General features: G+C 35.6%; 1 protein-coding gene across 2 annotated transcripts in view; it reads right to left on the bottom strand.

The window, feature by feature from the left end:
- PRKX (protein kinase X-linked) overlaps positions 1-15,022 on the bottom strand; it is a 58,006-nt gene that overhangs the window by 20,571 nt on the left and 22,413 nt on the right. For both annotated transcript variants that reach the window (XM_030476759.1, XM_030476760.1), the window contains exons 2-3: positions 9,999-10,167; positions 5,341-5,604 (exon numbers count right to left, since the gene is read on the bottom strand). In XM_030476759.1, coding sequence (XP_030332619.1) covers positions 5,341-5,604; positions 9,999-10,167 — 433 coding nt within the window. The remainder of the gene's footprint in view (positions 1-5,340; positions 5,605-9,998; positions 10,168-15,022) is intronic.

Raw genomic sequence — 15,022 nt, 5'->3', positions numbered from 1 at the left:
AAAGAAAAAAGCACACTGCATTTTAAGAAGAGTTCTAGGCAGACAGGACAAAGAATATAGTCTCAAAATTAACTGTCACTGCACATAATTTCTAACTTGCAGCAGAAAAACCCTCTAATTATTTTATTTGTGAGTGCAGGAAAAATCTTCTCCAATCAAACTGGTAACATGGCCCTAGAAAAATGCATTAAGATGAATAGCAATCACTTTCAGAAGTCATACATATTCCTTTCAAGTTCTGATTTTTCCTACCACTGTTCCGCTAAACTTAACAAATCTTTTTCCTAACCCTAAATGGATATTCAAGATGCACCTTACGGAATTTCAGACTGTCCGCATTTTTTTTTTTTTTTTAATTGTTTTCTTTTTTGTCTGTTTGGTTTTTCACACCTTAGCCTTGATTCATAAAAATTCTTAACATCAAGAAAGAAGAGCTGTACAGTCAGTCAAGACTTTCAATGAAGATTTATGATGCATAGAGTTGAATTTCTTTAAGCTTGGTTTTATCATGGCAAAAGCTAAATTACTCCAGGTAAACTGTGAGAATGTGCTGGACAACACTATGTATGGTTCTTGAAACTACATTCATTAGTGTAAAGAATACATATTCAGTTTTCATCATAAAAAAGTGGCATATTTTTTATAACTAGAAAATAGAAACTCTTTTTCCAATTCAAGCATACGTAAGAAAATTCTTATGTACAGCACTGCTTTACACACTACTGCCATCTAGCAGTTGTCCAGATAAGGACTAGGTAATTAGGAAAAAGCAGCAATGCTTTGTTATCTCTTAAAACAAAATAACTCCTCCACCCCCAAATTTAAAAAGCTCTATTACAGTCCATCATCTTAATTTTTATTGATACAGATTTAGTGAGCTCTGCAAATACAGTTTCACTGTATTTGGGAAGAAGGGGTGTACAAATAAGGCAGACAGAGCAGGCACATACATTTTAATGGACAAGCTACGATATTAATGGATGGTTTACAGGGCAATGCCCCACAATGGTCATCCTTTCCTCCCCAAAAATTGCCAAAACTATGAAACCCCAAATTCAGCAAAGATGCAGTCTTTGGTGGTTTTCATCCCTTATCAAGGTCATTTACATACAGAAAAACCCCATCAGTCTAATATTTGACCATGACTTCCAGGACCTGCATAATTTGCTGGTGACAATGTATCTACAATGATCCTCAATTACGATACAGGTTAATAACAAGACCTCTTCTTTCAAGCAGAAGGAAAACAGAAATTAAGAAAATGCCAACACAACTTGAAGACCCCTAGCTGCACTAGAAAATAGAATTTATTACCACCAGTAGGTCATCTACTTCTCTTAATTTCAATCAATAAATTTATGTTTACTAAGTACACAAAAACTTGGAGGAAACTCAAATTCTTTGTCAAGCTGTGTATTTGTGCTGTAAGATCATTACTTCCTCTTTTGTCAGTCATGAAACAAACTAATATTTTGGAAAATGTATCAAGTAAGATGATTTCATCTGTTTTACAGAATTAAGTTTGTGGTAGGGTGTTTTTTTCTGGTTTGTTTTTGTTTGGGTTTTTGGTTTTGTCTGGGTTTTTGGTTTTGTTTCTTTGTTGGTTTGTTTGGGTTTTTTTTTATCATTACTATTTCATGACTGTTGCATATTCATCAGAAATTCCAAATAATCTTTTTGAAAATAAATTATAAAGCAGAAAAATAAGAATAAACCATGTCATTCAAGCTACTACAAAAAGAAATCTACTGCTTTGGGTTTTCAAGATAAAAGCTGAAACGCAGGTAAGCAATAGTTGGTAAGGTTGAACGTTTAATTTTAAAACATGAAAATAAGAATCTACCCTGGTCACAAAGAGAAGTTATAAAATAATATTTGCAGGACTTGTTAACAGTATTATTTGAAGAAGTTAAGTCTTGATGGTTAATGTATTTTAGCATTCTACACCATTCGGCTTCCACCTCTGCCGTCCCTGACAGGCTTCTTGCATACATGCTGGAGATTAACAACAATGTACTTTTTGGCATTCTTGTCTGGAAGTTTCTCCATAATTATATTCAGTGGAGATTGCTTTGTTTCCAGCCTGCAAACAGTGACAAACAATACACTTTGGAAACAAGACTTGCTGTGTCTTGTTTTGTTTTGATTTTTTGTTGGTTTTTTTGTTTTTTTAAACTGAACAAACTCAAATTAACAGTAACACTCCTCAAAAAAGAAAAAAAATAATTAAAGTCCTAACTTTACCTAAAACTTTCATAACATTCTCAGTGAAATCTATGCACAAAAACCATAGAATTCTATGAACTTTAGTTTTATACATCTCTGAAAGAATGCAGGAATTAAAACAAACAAACAAAAAGCCCCAAACAAACAAAACCAATTTTAAAAAGCCCACAAGTGAGAAAGATCAGAAACATGTTTAATGGAGATACATTTATCCATGTGGTATGTGCTTTCCAGAAAAGGAAAGACCTAAAAATGTATTGGCTATAAAGTTCAAAGCAAATTCTTTCTACATCCTTCAGGTAACAATCACTTACAAACATCCCCCCTCCCCATCTTTTTTTCTTGACTGCCCTTTTTTTAAACTAGCAGCAGATCTATTTTATGTGAACGTACTTACAAGAAACTGAAAAGGCTATAAAGTCTTCAGTTAAGCAACACCAAGGTGGAAAAGAGAAGAAATAAACAGCAGCTGAGGCAAAGACACTGTTTTGGAGAAAAATTTAGAATTTTTTAAGAGTGCACTATGACTGAAAAGGGAGGAACAAGGATAAACAGAAGGACATATCAACAAGAAACAGGAGGAGACAAGAAAACCTCCTGTTTTTCCTCTTTCGCTAGGGAAAAAATTAGATTCTAGCCCTTCAGAAAATGTACTAAACAGGTAAATGTGCAGGCTGCTTCCCACAGTGAGAACACAAGCTATGAGCCAGCCACTCTCTCTGAAGAGTCACTTAACTGTAGATGAATATGGTGAACACCCTTTCACACATTGTAATGGGAAGAAAGAAAAACATGTACAGAAAAATCTCTATTAAGCAACTACAGAATCACTCATGGGAAGTATTCTGTACCAAGACTGTAATTGTACTGAAGGTCTTCCGCAGACCATGTTTTATTTTACATATCATGTCTTGTCTTCCCTACCCTAGGAATACATTTGTTGGTCCTAAGTGGCAGGCTTCTTCACAGCTGTTAGAAAAACATACAGACTTTGTGCTTTATTTTCATATTACACTATATATACCCATACAAATATACACATATTCACATACACCCATATAAGGTTCACATGTACAGACATTTGCCATGCATAAAGATGACAAAACATCTCTTTATACTTTTGATCAAATAGCCTATGAAACAAAATAAGCTACTGGAGTGTATAAGTGGATAAATTGTTGACAACTGTCTATCTTTACAGGGAAAAAACCCAGTGTTATGAAAATTACTATAGCTAGGGCGGAGAATACTATGTAGTTATAAACAAAAGAAAACAAATAAACAAACAAACAAAAAAAAAAAACCAGACCAAAACCCAAGAAAACCCGAACCCCAACAGAAAAAAAATCTCCCACAAACCAGACTTGCACAGGTAACTGCTTGTGCTCTGATAAAGTCCTTGCTCCTTTCAACTTTATGTTCTCTATTTGTATTACCTGTTGTACAGTTATAGGTAAATCAGCTACAAATACAAGACTACTTTAGTGTTCCACGATTCAATTCAAAAGAAACCGCTCAACTTCACTGCCCGACCCCCAAGAAATGACACACAAAAAACCCTCCCAATTAAAAAAAGTAGCAATAAGGGTTTTTTTATGTCCTAAAATGTATTTGAAGAAATTTACTTTAATAGATTCATCTCCTAGATTGAAGAATAAACTCAGAACTCAACTATCACCTTATTTAATGAAGGGTTACTTCTGCTGTGCCTTAAACCCACAGAAATCCAAATTAAGAATAACCACTAAGTGGCAGTATCTACATGTAAAAAGGAAGTGGTAAGAATTTGTATGAAAATATGTTATAAAAAGATCATCCTACTTTCTTACATGGAAGTAGCCTTACCTCTTCCTGCAAAAGTACTTCTCATTTAAAAAAATAGTTAAAAAAATAAAAAATAAAAAAAATAAAAGAAGCTCACATTTTTAAACCTATCTGCTTGACCAGTGGAAACTGAATTCAACCAAACATGCTGATATTAAAACATTACGGTTTTAAAACAGACTTTTAGACCTTAAAGATGAATAGATCCAGTGTACTTATTAGTTGCCTACCATTCTCCTGTGCCAAGGCAACCCAGCACTGTAAGAATGTAACCCACAGGGAAGCAACCTTTATGATCTCCATAACATGATTTGATCCCTCAGATCCACCTTCATTTCAAACTGATCTTGTAAAATTTCACACAGACACTGAGCTGTTGCAAAAGCAGCATTAAAACAGGTAAATAGAGGAGCGAAGAGGATGAGCACCTATGTAATGCCTAACTCGCTTACTAGGCTGCTTCAGCTAGAACAATCAGATATGGCCTCCTTCAAGGGGTGGCCCAAGGGCATAATACCAAAACTCGTCACACGACTTTTCTAATATGACAGGCTAGTTCCGCGCCTCCCCCACCTCCCCCCCCCCAATCCCACTGGCAGTTCTTGCTTCCTTTTAAGAACATGCATTGTAATCTTGGAAGAGTAGTTCAAACGGCGAGAACAGAGAAATCACTGGGGGAAAAAAAGTCCTCTGTGCTACCAAAAAAGTTTGCATACACTAGTGAAATGGACATAAGGCTGACAGTATTATAGAAGTTACAGTGAAATAAATCACTTCTGCTAAGTTGGCCTTACTGCTTCTGTCTAGATTTTGCAGTTTCATTTTAGCAACAGCCTAGTAAAAAAACAATATCCAGTTTTCAAATGTTATTCCCACATTTAAAAAAAAACTCTCTGAATGGAAAGTAGAAGAAAACACAAATCACAAAACATTTAGCAATTCAATGTGTATGGAGGATTAACATCCCATTTAATATACTGATGTACAGATATCAATATTTGCTAATATTACTTCACTGAAGTCCTCTTTCACAAGATGACAATTGAAAACTTAAATATATAAAACTAGTCTCATATTTTTCTACAGTATCTTATCTGTGATCTTCCTTCTAGTTATACCTAGGGTGTAATACTGGTTTCCTTGCAGCCATTTCAAGATTATAATTTCCTTCATATTAAGGTATTTGAGATGCGTGAACTGCATGGAGCATTAGGTGAAATGCTCTGAAAAAAAGCTTTTTTCTTCTGTTTAATGTGCAAAATGTAATTATCATAACAAAAACCTACTTACCTATCCACCAGTTTTTTAGCAAATCCAAAATCAGTAAGCTTGATATGTCCTTCTTTGTCTAGTAATATATTTTCAGGTTTTAAGTCTCTGTAAACTATTTCTTTGGAGTGCAGGTATTCTATTGCACAAATAATTTCTGCAGAATAAAACAGTCCTGTGCTGTTGTTGAAACGCCCCATGTTGCGCAGGTAACTAAACAGTTCTCCTCCTGGCACATATTCCATTAACATATATAGAAAACGTTCATCGTGGTTGGTCCAAAATCTGTAATGAAAACATTATTTTATTGAATAAACAAACTATCTCTCCAATTTGCTTTAGAAGTATATTTCTGTAAAATTATCTCTGCCGCAACTATGTACATAATCAATTTATGCTTCCTATACCACAAATATTAAAACCCCAAGAATCTATGTAACAGACATTCAAGTGGCCGACTGAACCTGAAAAGTAAAGCAGATAGTTCAGGATGCGCAGCACAGGCCAAGGGAAAAAAAAAAAAATCTAACTGATAGACTTTGTTGCATTGTACAAAACAGGTCTGCTAAGCACCTAGTAACTGACTTGGTACACTGCCAGTCTGCTAAGAACAGACAATTCTTACACACCTTACCTTTTATTTAATCAAATATTGTCAAAGTGATGGTGCGTAAGCAGAGCTTTTGTAAAGATGTTTATGACAGTATGTTCAAAAACAGGATACCAGAGAGTTCTCCTTCTCCTCTCCTATCCCCTTCTTCCTGGAAATATACAACCCCAACCAGACTATCAAATTGCAATGCCTGGTCTTCTCCAGTATCTTTAACAAAAGCAGTAGAAAAGCAAAAATTATCACAAAACGAGATTCCTTTCTATACTTCAGAATTAACCTAATCATAAGTATCTTCCATTACTCAAACTATTGCCTTTAATTCAAGAACTATTATTGTGGTAGTCATTACTGCGGTGCATTAAAGAGCAGCTAAGGAAGAAGGAAAATCATTCCACGTGGCTTTCGAATGCTTCATTACAGAATACAGGAATCTTCTTCCTACATTCCCCGAAACTAAGTTGTTTTACTTTCTACCCACATTGAACAACTCATACACCACACACCCAAATGTAACTCGACACTTAAGGAGAATATAAGTATCCAGTAACACCTTGGAAGAATATTCTACCATTTTAAAACAAACAGCTATCCCTATTACTACGTTAACAGATAAAGAACAGTGTACCCCTACCTAGTTTATTGATATAAGAATAGAAGTTACTTTAGCTTCTAGTAGCTGTTTCTGCATCCTCATAAGAATGGAAAGATCATAAGAATGGAAAGTATCCTTTTGTTTGGTTTTTTTTTTTTTTCCTTCATTAGCTGGTTCCTAATCAAGGCACAGAGTCTCAAGAAAAATAAGCAGAGCAAACTGAGCTCCAAAACCCATGAGTGATTTTTGTTCAGTAAGATTTTCTTTCTTGATACCAGCACTGAAGTAACCAAGAAAATGAGACAACTAGACATCAGCAACAGCTCCTCCATTCCTTCAAAGTGTTAAAGAAAGCAGAACACAGGCTTTTTGCTTTTGTGGCACTACTTCCCTATCATAGTCATCAACATCATCAACTGGCTACTGATGATGTTCATGGTATCTTTATTGACTACATAAAAAAAACACTCTTGAAATGTATTTAAAGTAGTAACGCAAAGTTGCACTTACAATAAACAAAGAGGAACAGGAATGGGCAAAACAAAGCAAACCACATATTAAAAAAAACCAAGCTGAAACAAACACACCACCAAACAAACAACCAAAAACAAACACCCACCCCCCCCACCCCCCAAAAAAAAACCAACCCAAAAAACCCCAAAAAACAAAACAGCCATGTACAGGGGAGAGAAAGGCCAAAATCTGGCAAAGAATACAGAGGAAAAAAGTGGAAAACCCCGCCCATTAAAGACAATAGTTTTAATGCAATTAATTTCTTGAAGAACTGACGTTTGAAGGGTTGTCTATCTGCAGAAAAATTAATGCATTTTTTGGCATACATAAAAAATTGCAAAAATAAACAGCAGCATAATAAAAATTCAGTATTTGCAATATGGATTGCTTTAAGTGGTATCTGAATACAAAACGCAGAAATATCACAGAAGCTGTGATTAGAATAACAGTGCCATGCAACATTACGATTCAGCTTCACTACATGAACTTCAGATACCACGGTAAACTCTTACAGACAAATTTGTCTTACAGACAAATAGCCTATTTTAGTTTACAGGACTATAAGACATAGTTGATTTTATTAATTCTTGTTCTCTTGAAAAAAAATCAAAGAGATATTAAAATTACAGCATAATATGATCTGCTGCACCCATAGAGGTCTGATACATCACTCAAATGTGTCAGCAAAAGTGCGCCTGGGAGTCTCCAGTGATCAGTTGCTGCAGAAGCACTAAACAAGCATTTCCAAAAAACAGTTTAAAAAAATATGTAGACAAATAACTTCAGTATCTCACAAAAACCAGGACCTCCTTATATATGGAGGAAAGGTATTTCTCAAAAGTAACAGGAAAAGGAAAAAAAGAAAATCTTTTATCTAAGTCTTTATATGTAGGAAGTTATAGGGAAGATGAACACCATAAATAAATAATGTGCAGTATTACTTTAAAATTCTCTATCATGAAGTGCTAAAAAAATACAGTACTGATGCACTGACACATACTCATTGTTTTGCAACCAGAGGAAGATACTATCCATGTTTAAGATGATGATGCTAACTGAAAATATAAAAACAAGACCATGGAGACAACACAGTTAAAAGGCATTGAAGCAGAACTGTATAGGAATTTTTTCCCCTTTTTGTTAATCAATTATAGTCAAAGAATTAATGGAAAAATCCCATCTATTGGGGAGGGGAGGAAGTGGCTGAAAAAAACTGTTAGCCACACAAAAAGCCACAGAAAGTTTTATTTGTCATGCAGTCAGTGCTAATTGGCCATGAATGCTTGTTTAACCTAAAGCATGCAAATATTAACATTACTTTTCTTTTAACTAAATCATTATGGCTAGGTTGCTTTGAGTCTCCTTTGCCAAGGGACAAAGGCATCACATAGACAATTACATGAGTATAGGTGATGCACCATCGCATTGAACACATCAACAGAAAATGCCAAGAGCTAGAAGACATGAAGAATGCTTGCCTTGCTCACAAGCGAGCTTCTATTCAGATTGTGTCCTTTGGTTATTTTAAAAATCTGACATTGTAGAAATAAGGCATGAATGAAACTCAAGAAAACATATCAGTTTGGAGTTTTGGTCACTTCCGTATGGACATGAACTCTCAACATCCCTGTCTCTCTTCTCATCTGTTTCTCTATTCCCACACTTGCTGCACTGTTCCAGATGCACAGGTGTACTGAGTTAAGGGTTTTGCTTGTTTGCTGGTTTGGGTAGTTTTTTGTTTTGTTTGGGGTTTTTTTTTCTTATTTTAAAGAATTTATGTATGACATACATATCATACATGATATACGTAGATACACATATAAAACCCTGTGCCCCTGTTTCATCCATATTTTAACCAGTCCAACCAGATGTACTCAGCCCCTCTATCTTGCCTTTCTGCATGCATACGAAACTCCACATACCCTACAACTCATCTTAGTGATACTATCCCACACAGGACACTGGCTGGAAACTAACACGATCCTGGAAAAAGCAACAGCACACCAATGAAAAAGCCTTCTGCAGGTCTCTTTCCATCTTTCAGATGACTACCATGCTTTTGCCTCTTCCTTTCCCTTCTCATAGTTTCTTAGTCCTTGGGAGGTTGCACTCCCTGCAGCTAGAGATTAACTAAGGCTAATTTTGTCTAATTTTATGTAAAGCTGATTAAAGCAGGTAAATGCAAAACAAATTTTAGTCAATGGCTCTGTATCCACGCATGAGAAAATATAAATGGAAATTAACTGTGCAATTACCCAGAGGTTTATTGATCCTATTAATAGATATGGACTCATATTGTTGTTGTGGTGTTGTGAACAGTGAAAGTCTGATGCCTTCTGTCCTTCATAAAGGAATCATTGGGATCATCCGAATCACCATAATTCCACTAAAAAAAGTGTTTTTCATGAAAAGCATTTAAGTCATGTTTCTCAACAGATTCTACCACTTAACCTTAAATATGGGAATCATAAAGCCGAAGACATGATGCAGTCACTTAAACTCTAAAAACAAAGTTTGCAAAATTAAAGTTTGTACAAGTTTTCAAAAAGCGGATATTTAAATCTAATTATAACTTTAGGACATATATATGTAGAAATACTTGTCTTCTCACCATTCTAATATCAAGAATCATTCTAGAAGTCATTTTGATGAGCCAATCCTAACATTTCTTCATTAGTGTTCTCCCCTTAAGCAAATCTCTTCCGCAGTATGAAAACAAGAGACAGAGTAAAGCTTATAATAAATCATTGCTTAAATGTTTAAATTATGCCTCTTGATTTTAAATTCTTGATTCTTCTGTAATAAATATTTTAGTCTGAAGTCTACTTTAGTCTAGATTACATAATAGAAATTAAATGGTTGGTGTTGTTTAAGTACATAAGAACTTGCAATGAAGCTCTGGAACACTATCTGCACTTTCTACATAAGTTAGATGAATTAAAAAAAAATAAAACAACTTACAATCTGATCAAAAAGGGGTGGTTGACTTCTTTCAGGACTGACTTTTCATTGTGCACATGTTGCTCTTGCTTCAGTCGAATGACATCAGGAATGCTCATTACTTTCAGTGCAAAGTAACGTTTGGCCATTTTTTCCTTCACTAGATGAACACGTCCAAAGGTACCTGTGCCTGAAAAGTTGAAGAAGAAATGTCAACTTGTTGTAAAAAAGGAAAAAAACAAAGGTAATTTACTGCATTAAAAACCTACAGGAACTCAATTCTTGGTTTGGGTTTTTTCCTCATCAATACATCAGTATTACATTTTAACTGTTTTCACACAATTTTTTTCTCGGGATTTCTCAATTTTTAATGATAATGATTTAATAAAAATAACAGTATTGTGATACTGCTACTCTTTGGATAGATACTGGAAGCATTTCTTGCAAAGAAGAGAAGCGGTCCCAAGAAAATGTAAAGGAGATGTATAAACAAAGTATGTAATACATAAGATTCAAATGTAACCAATATACATGAAACAAGCAAAACTGTTCTCAAGTGCAGACAAAAGGCTAGGCAACACTCTCTCAAATTTCAGAGATCAGTTTTAATTTAGATCACATGGGCAGGGGCATGATAAACTCAAAAGCATTCAGCTGGTTATATTCACAGTGTGTGGCATAAAAAAAAAAAAAAATTATATAATGTTCACTTGCCATGGACTTAATCACTTCTCCACACAAAAACCCACTACTTAGCTTTCCATATATTATTAAAACAAGGTAGCTAAAAAGTCAATCAGGGTTCAAAATGTAGGAACTCAGAACCCAATGAGTACAGAATATACAAACATGATGGCAATGAAAAAAAAAAAAGATTAAAATATTCATCTACCAAGGTTCCATGACTGAGAACAGCTGTGTGCAATGACTCAGGTGAGGAGATTATTCCCTTAAATGTGCACAGAGAGGTGAAGTTCTTCAGTAGGAAAAAGGGGTGATGGGAGAAAAATACTTTGCTGCCCCTTCTAAAAACAAATAAAAAAATCTGCTTATAGCATTGCATTATTGTATTACATGGAAACAGTAGATCTGAGGCACCCTTTTTTTGTAGTTAATGTATTCCTTTTCGCAATTCACTCTTGAAAATATAAAAGGAAAATAAAAGCATATTGCCTTTTAAGTAATGTATTATGCATTTCTCTGTTCAATACAGTAGTCATTAAATTTCCTTATAAGTGCATTGCACTCAAGACAATTACACATAACTGAACTATTTCTTCTAGTTTGAAGTGAAAGTTAAAAGTAGCACATTTAGCCACACTGCTATTTGTACTGCAGCACAGCATTATATATTTGAAGACAAACACACGTCAGCTTGTTAGGTGGTTGCTCATTGTTTTTTCACTCATTAAGCAATGCCATGTAGGCTCCATTAGAACAGTACAGCAGGTATTTTTATTCTCCAACAGAAATATGTGCCATTGTACAGGATGCTTGGCATTCAAACCAATTGCCTAACTTGTAAAAAGTCACTGTCTTGTTGAGAAGTGCCTTCCAAAAAAACTGAAATCTTATACCTTAAGCTCACAATCATCCCCTTCTTTGCACATACCCTTGCAAGGCAGCCCATAGACCTGGTTCAGTATGTCAACTGATTTCAGGTTGTGCTGGCTAGTTATGATCAATCTATACTATAAGATAATTTTCTAAGACATGTAGTGGGTGCAGAGAAATGAGTAAGTGTGTGAAAGGAAATAGATTTTTGAGGCAAGGCAGGGGGTAAAGGAAGGGGGAGATGGCAGTGGGATGTGGACTAGAAAATTACTTGGGGAGGGGAGGAAAAATCAGGTGAGTTTTTGCTTCCAGTAGGTTCAAGAAACTTGAGAAATTATATTTAAAGAAGTTTGTTTTCTGTATGTGTATTCTTACCTAAAACATTTAGATTTTATTTAACACTTATTCTTTCCAGTCGCTTGCAATGTTGTTTAAGAGCATGCCCTTTACTAACAAACAAAATACTCATATTACAAACTCGAAACTAAAAACTTCAGTGATCCAGTTTGATGGAACTTGTGGTTTCATTACCAGCACAGCTTTCAAAACCAGCTTTCGAGATAAAACTTCTCACCACACGACCCCACCAAGGATTACAGTTGTCCAAGCACAAAAGATTCTATCAAAACAGTTTTATATTCCCACCCGTCCTGAGTTACAGTTCTTTAAGCATGAAAACAGTACACAGGTCTCAGATAAAGCCTGCTGTTATAGTGAAGTAAGCCATCAGGTTACCCTGGGAAATTTATCATGCAATTAAATCCTTTAGCAATGCAGTCACATTACATAACTATATGTTATTTGCACATGACAACCTTATTTGCACAGGGATGAGCTTCTGAAATTAAAAAGGCCCAAAAGCTTCCAAGCAGAGCCACCTGTTAAAGCTATTTAAAATACTGATTATTTACATCTGCATTGAATACATAGATAAAAAAAAATTACTTAGGTTAATTAAGAATTAGGAGCTGAAATTTAAGTTCTGAGTAAAAACACTGTCCAGAATAAATATAGTCGTATTGCACACTGAAACTAAAAATCATCTTACGTTTTTGAGACTTCCAAGTGTGGACTCACGGAAATTAACAGCATTAACCCATAACGTAAATGCTGGGTTTATACGCATTTTGATACTTGTATGAACAAAGTGCTTCCACAGACAGGAAAATCAGAAGTGAACACATAACCTAATTGCTCCTAGGTCTCTAGTGATCTCATGTTTTATGACTTATTCTACGTGTCCTAGAAATTTTTATTTTAGAATGCTTTAACTTTTCCTTATGTTATTGGTCTAACTTTACAAACAGTGCAGCTCAGAAATAACAATAATAATAATAGCAATCACAGGTTCCATCCATTTTCAAACAAGGACCTGTAAGGGACTTACTCAGCAATAGTTCTAAATTTCGAAACACGGCCTCTTTAAAAATGTCTCTGCCAGGAACAGCAAAGCCTGGTAGGCTATTCCAGAATAGTGGCAAGCGCCTATCTAGACAGCCTCTGGGAAAACCAGAAGACCACACAGACAGGTGAGAACATACAACCTCCCTAACCAGTTTTATTGTTGAACTGATTGCAGGCAAGTCTTTTTCAAACGTCTCTAGCCCAATTTCAAGTAACTAAGGAAATCAAGATGACAATACAGACCAAAAGCCATCTAACATTTGTTTTCAGATGTCTCTTCTCATAATATGCAGTTTTTTCCCATTCATGTCTTCTCAGAAAATCCATTAGGCCTGCATCAGTTGGTAGCGACAGTATCCAGACATACAATCACCACCCTTCCAGCATTGTTGACAAACAATATGCTCTCTTAAAGTCCTAAAGAAAAACAGCAGCGATGTTCTGGAAAGATGTCTGAAATTTACTTATACGATTTAAACTGTTCAGTTAAACTTTTCTCACTGGAAAGAGCAAACACAGCAAGCACTACATATATTTTCAAACAATGAAACACTTGAACCATGTGGAGGCCATTAACAACAGGGAGCAAGGGAACTTGCTGAAACTTAAACACAGTTGTATGAAATATAGAAATGGGGTTTAATTTATGCCTTTGCAAAGCCACATATAGGACTAATTCTTGAGGGTTTGGTTTGGTTTTTTTTCATTTATGCTTAGCCGGTCTTCACACAACCAGATAAAGTTTGCATACAAAGATTACTACAATTCAAGTATCTCACTTGGAACTTTTGATGTGGATCTCCTGCTCACGCTTTCAGCCATTTCTGCAAAGATTTTAAAGTTTCTATTCCTTGCAAATGAGGAGGGCAGAGGTGGAACGGGACACAAAGGCCAAGGTGGGAGGCTGCATGAAGGTAGTGTTATGGTTGTTTAGTACAGTCAAGAAAATCTAGCTGTTTTATAAAAACAGATCTTTCTGCTATGACTAGGTGGAAATTCTACCCCTCACATTCATGGGAAGAAAACTAAAAAATTAAAGCGCCAAACTGGCCGCACGTAAGATGGAACCCCAGCTCCATAAAATTGAGGGAAGGTTTTTGGAAGCAGAAAAAGGTGGGGTAATTAGTCTTCTGTCAAGGTATTGCTGCCTTCTGCTCTCCAGGAAGGGGACACTAAGCTCATGGAACAGTTTCTGCTAATCCCCAAGAAAGAACTGTTCTTTTTTTTTCTCCCCTGATCACCTCAGGCCTCAGCTGCATGAACCAATTAAATTTGACCTTCTGTGAAAGATAAGTAAACATTCCTTAGGACTACCTTAAAATAGAAATATTCTGTACTTGCCAATCTTGCATATAATAATGAAAGGAAATATTGTTTACAGATTTGCACAATACTCTACTGACATTTATTGAATGTTCAGTTCAAACCAAGAGAACTGCAGGGAACTGTGTACCGTTCTGTATGAGTGCTAGCCTGCTGAAGGAAGAGCAATGACTACACACACACATGCACACACAGATAACCCTACTCATCTCTATTATAGCACATTTTAGAGAAAAAAATAAGTATATCAGAAAATTATACCTCATGAAAAATTATTAGAAGGTTTGAAGGAGGATTTGTAGTTCACTTGCACAGTCCCTTTCTCCCTGCTAAGGCAAATAGCGAATCAAGGTTTCTGGCCACCAGTAACAGAAGCAAGTGAAGTGTGGCTGTGCTATTTGCAACATGCAACACAATTCAAGATTTTCAGGACTAAACAGGCAAAGAGAGTAAAATATACAAAATGCTAACCACTGCTAATCCAGTTTAATCTGTTTACAACAGAAACAATAAAATTTTGGGATCCCTTTGCAAATTTAATGTGGTTGCAGAACTTGAAGGCATGCCAGCAATCTTCTCAGTTAGGTAACCTTTGCATGTTAAACACACATAAAGGGAGGAGTCCAAAAACTGCAGAGGACCAGCCTGGCCTGGGTATCAAACACAACAAGAGCATTCTCAGTCTTACAAAACAAGCTGGATTCCCTAAAGCCATGCCAAAATACCACAGCCAGTTTCCAGGATTCTTCCACTCTCTTTGAAGC

This window comes from Strigops habroptila, chromosome 2 (assembly GCF_004027225.2).
Source record: "Strigops habroptila isolate Jane chromosome 2, bStrHab1.2.pri, whole genome shotgun sequence".
NCBI lineage: Eukaryota > Metazoa > Chordata > Aves > Psittaciformes > Psittacidae > Strigops > Strigops habroptila.
The sequence above is the reverse complement of the archived record's forward strand: the minus strand, read 5'-3'. Positions and strand labels throughout refer to the sequence as shown.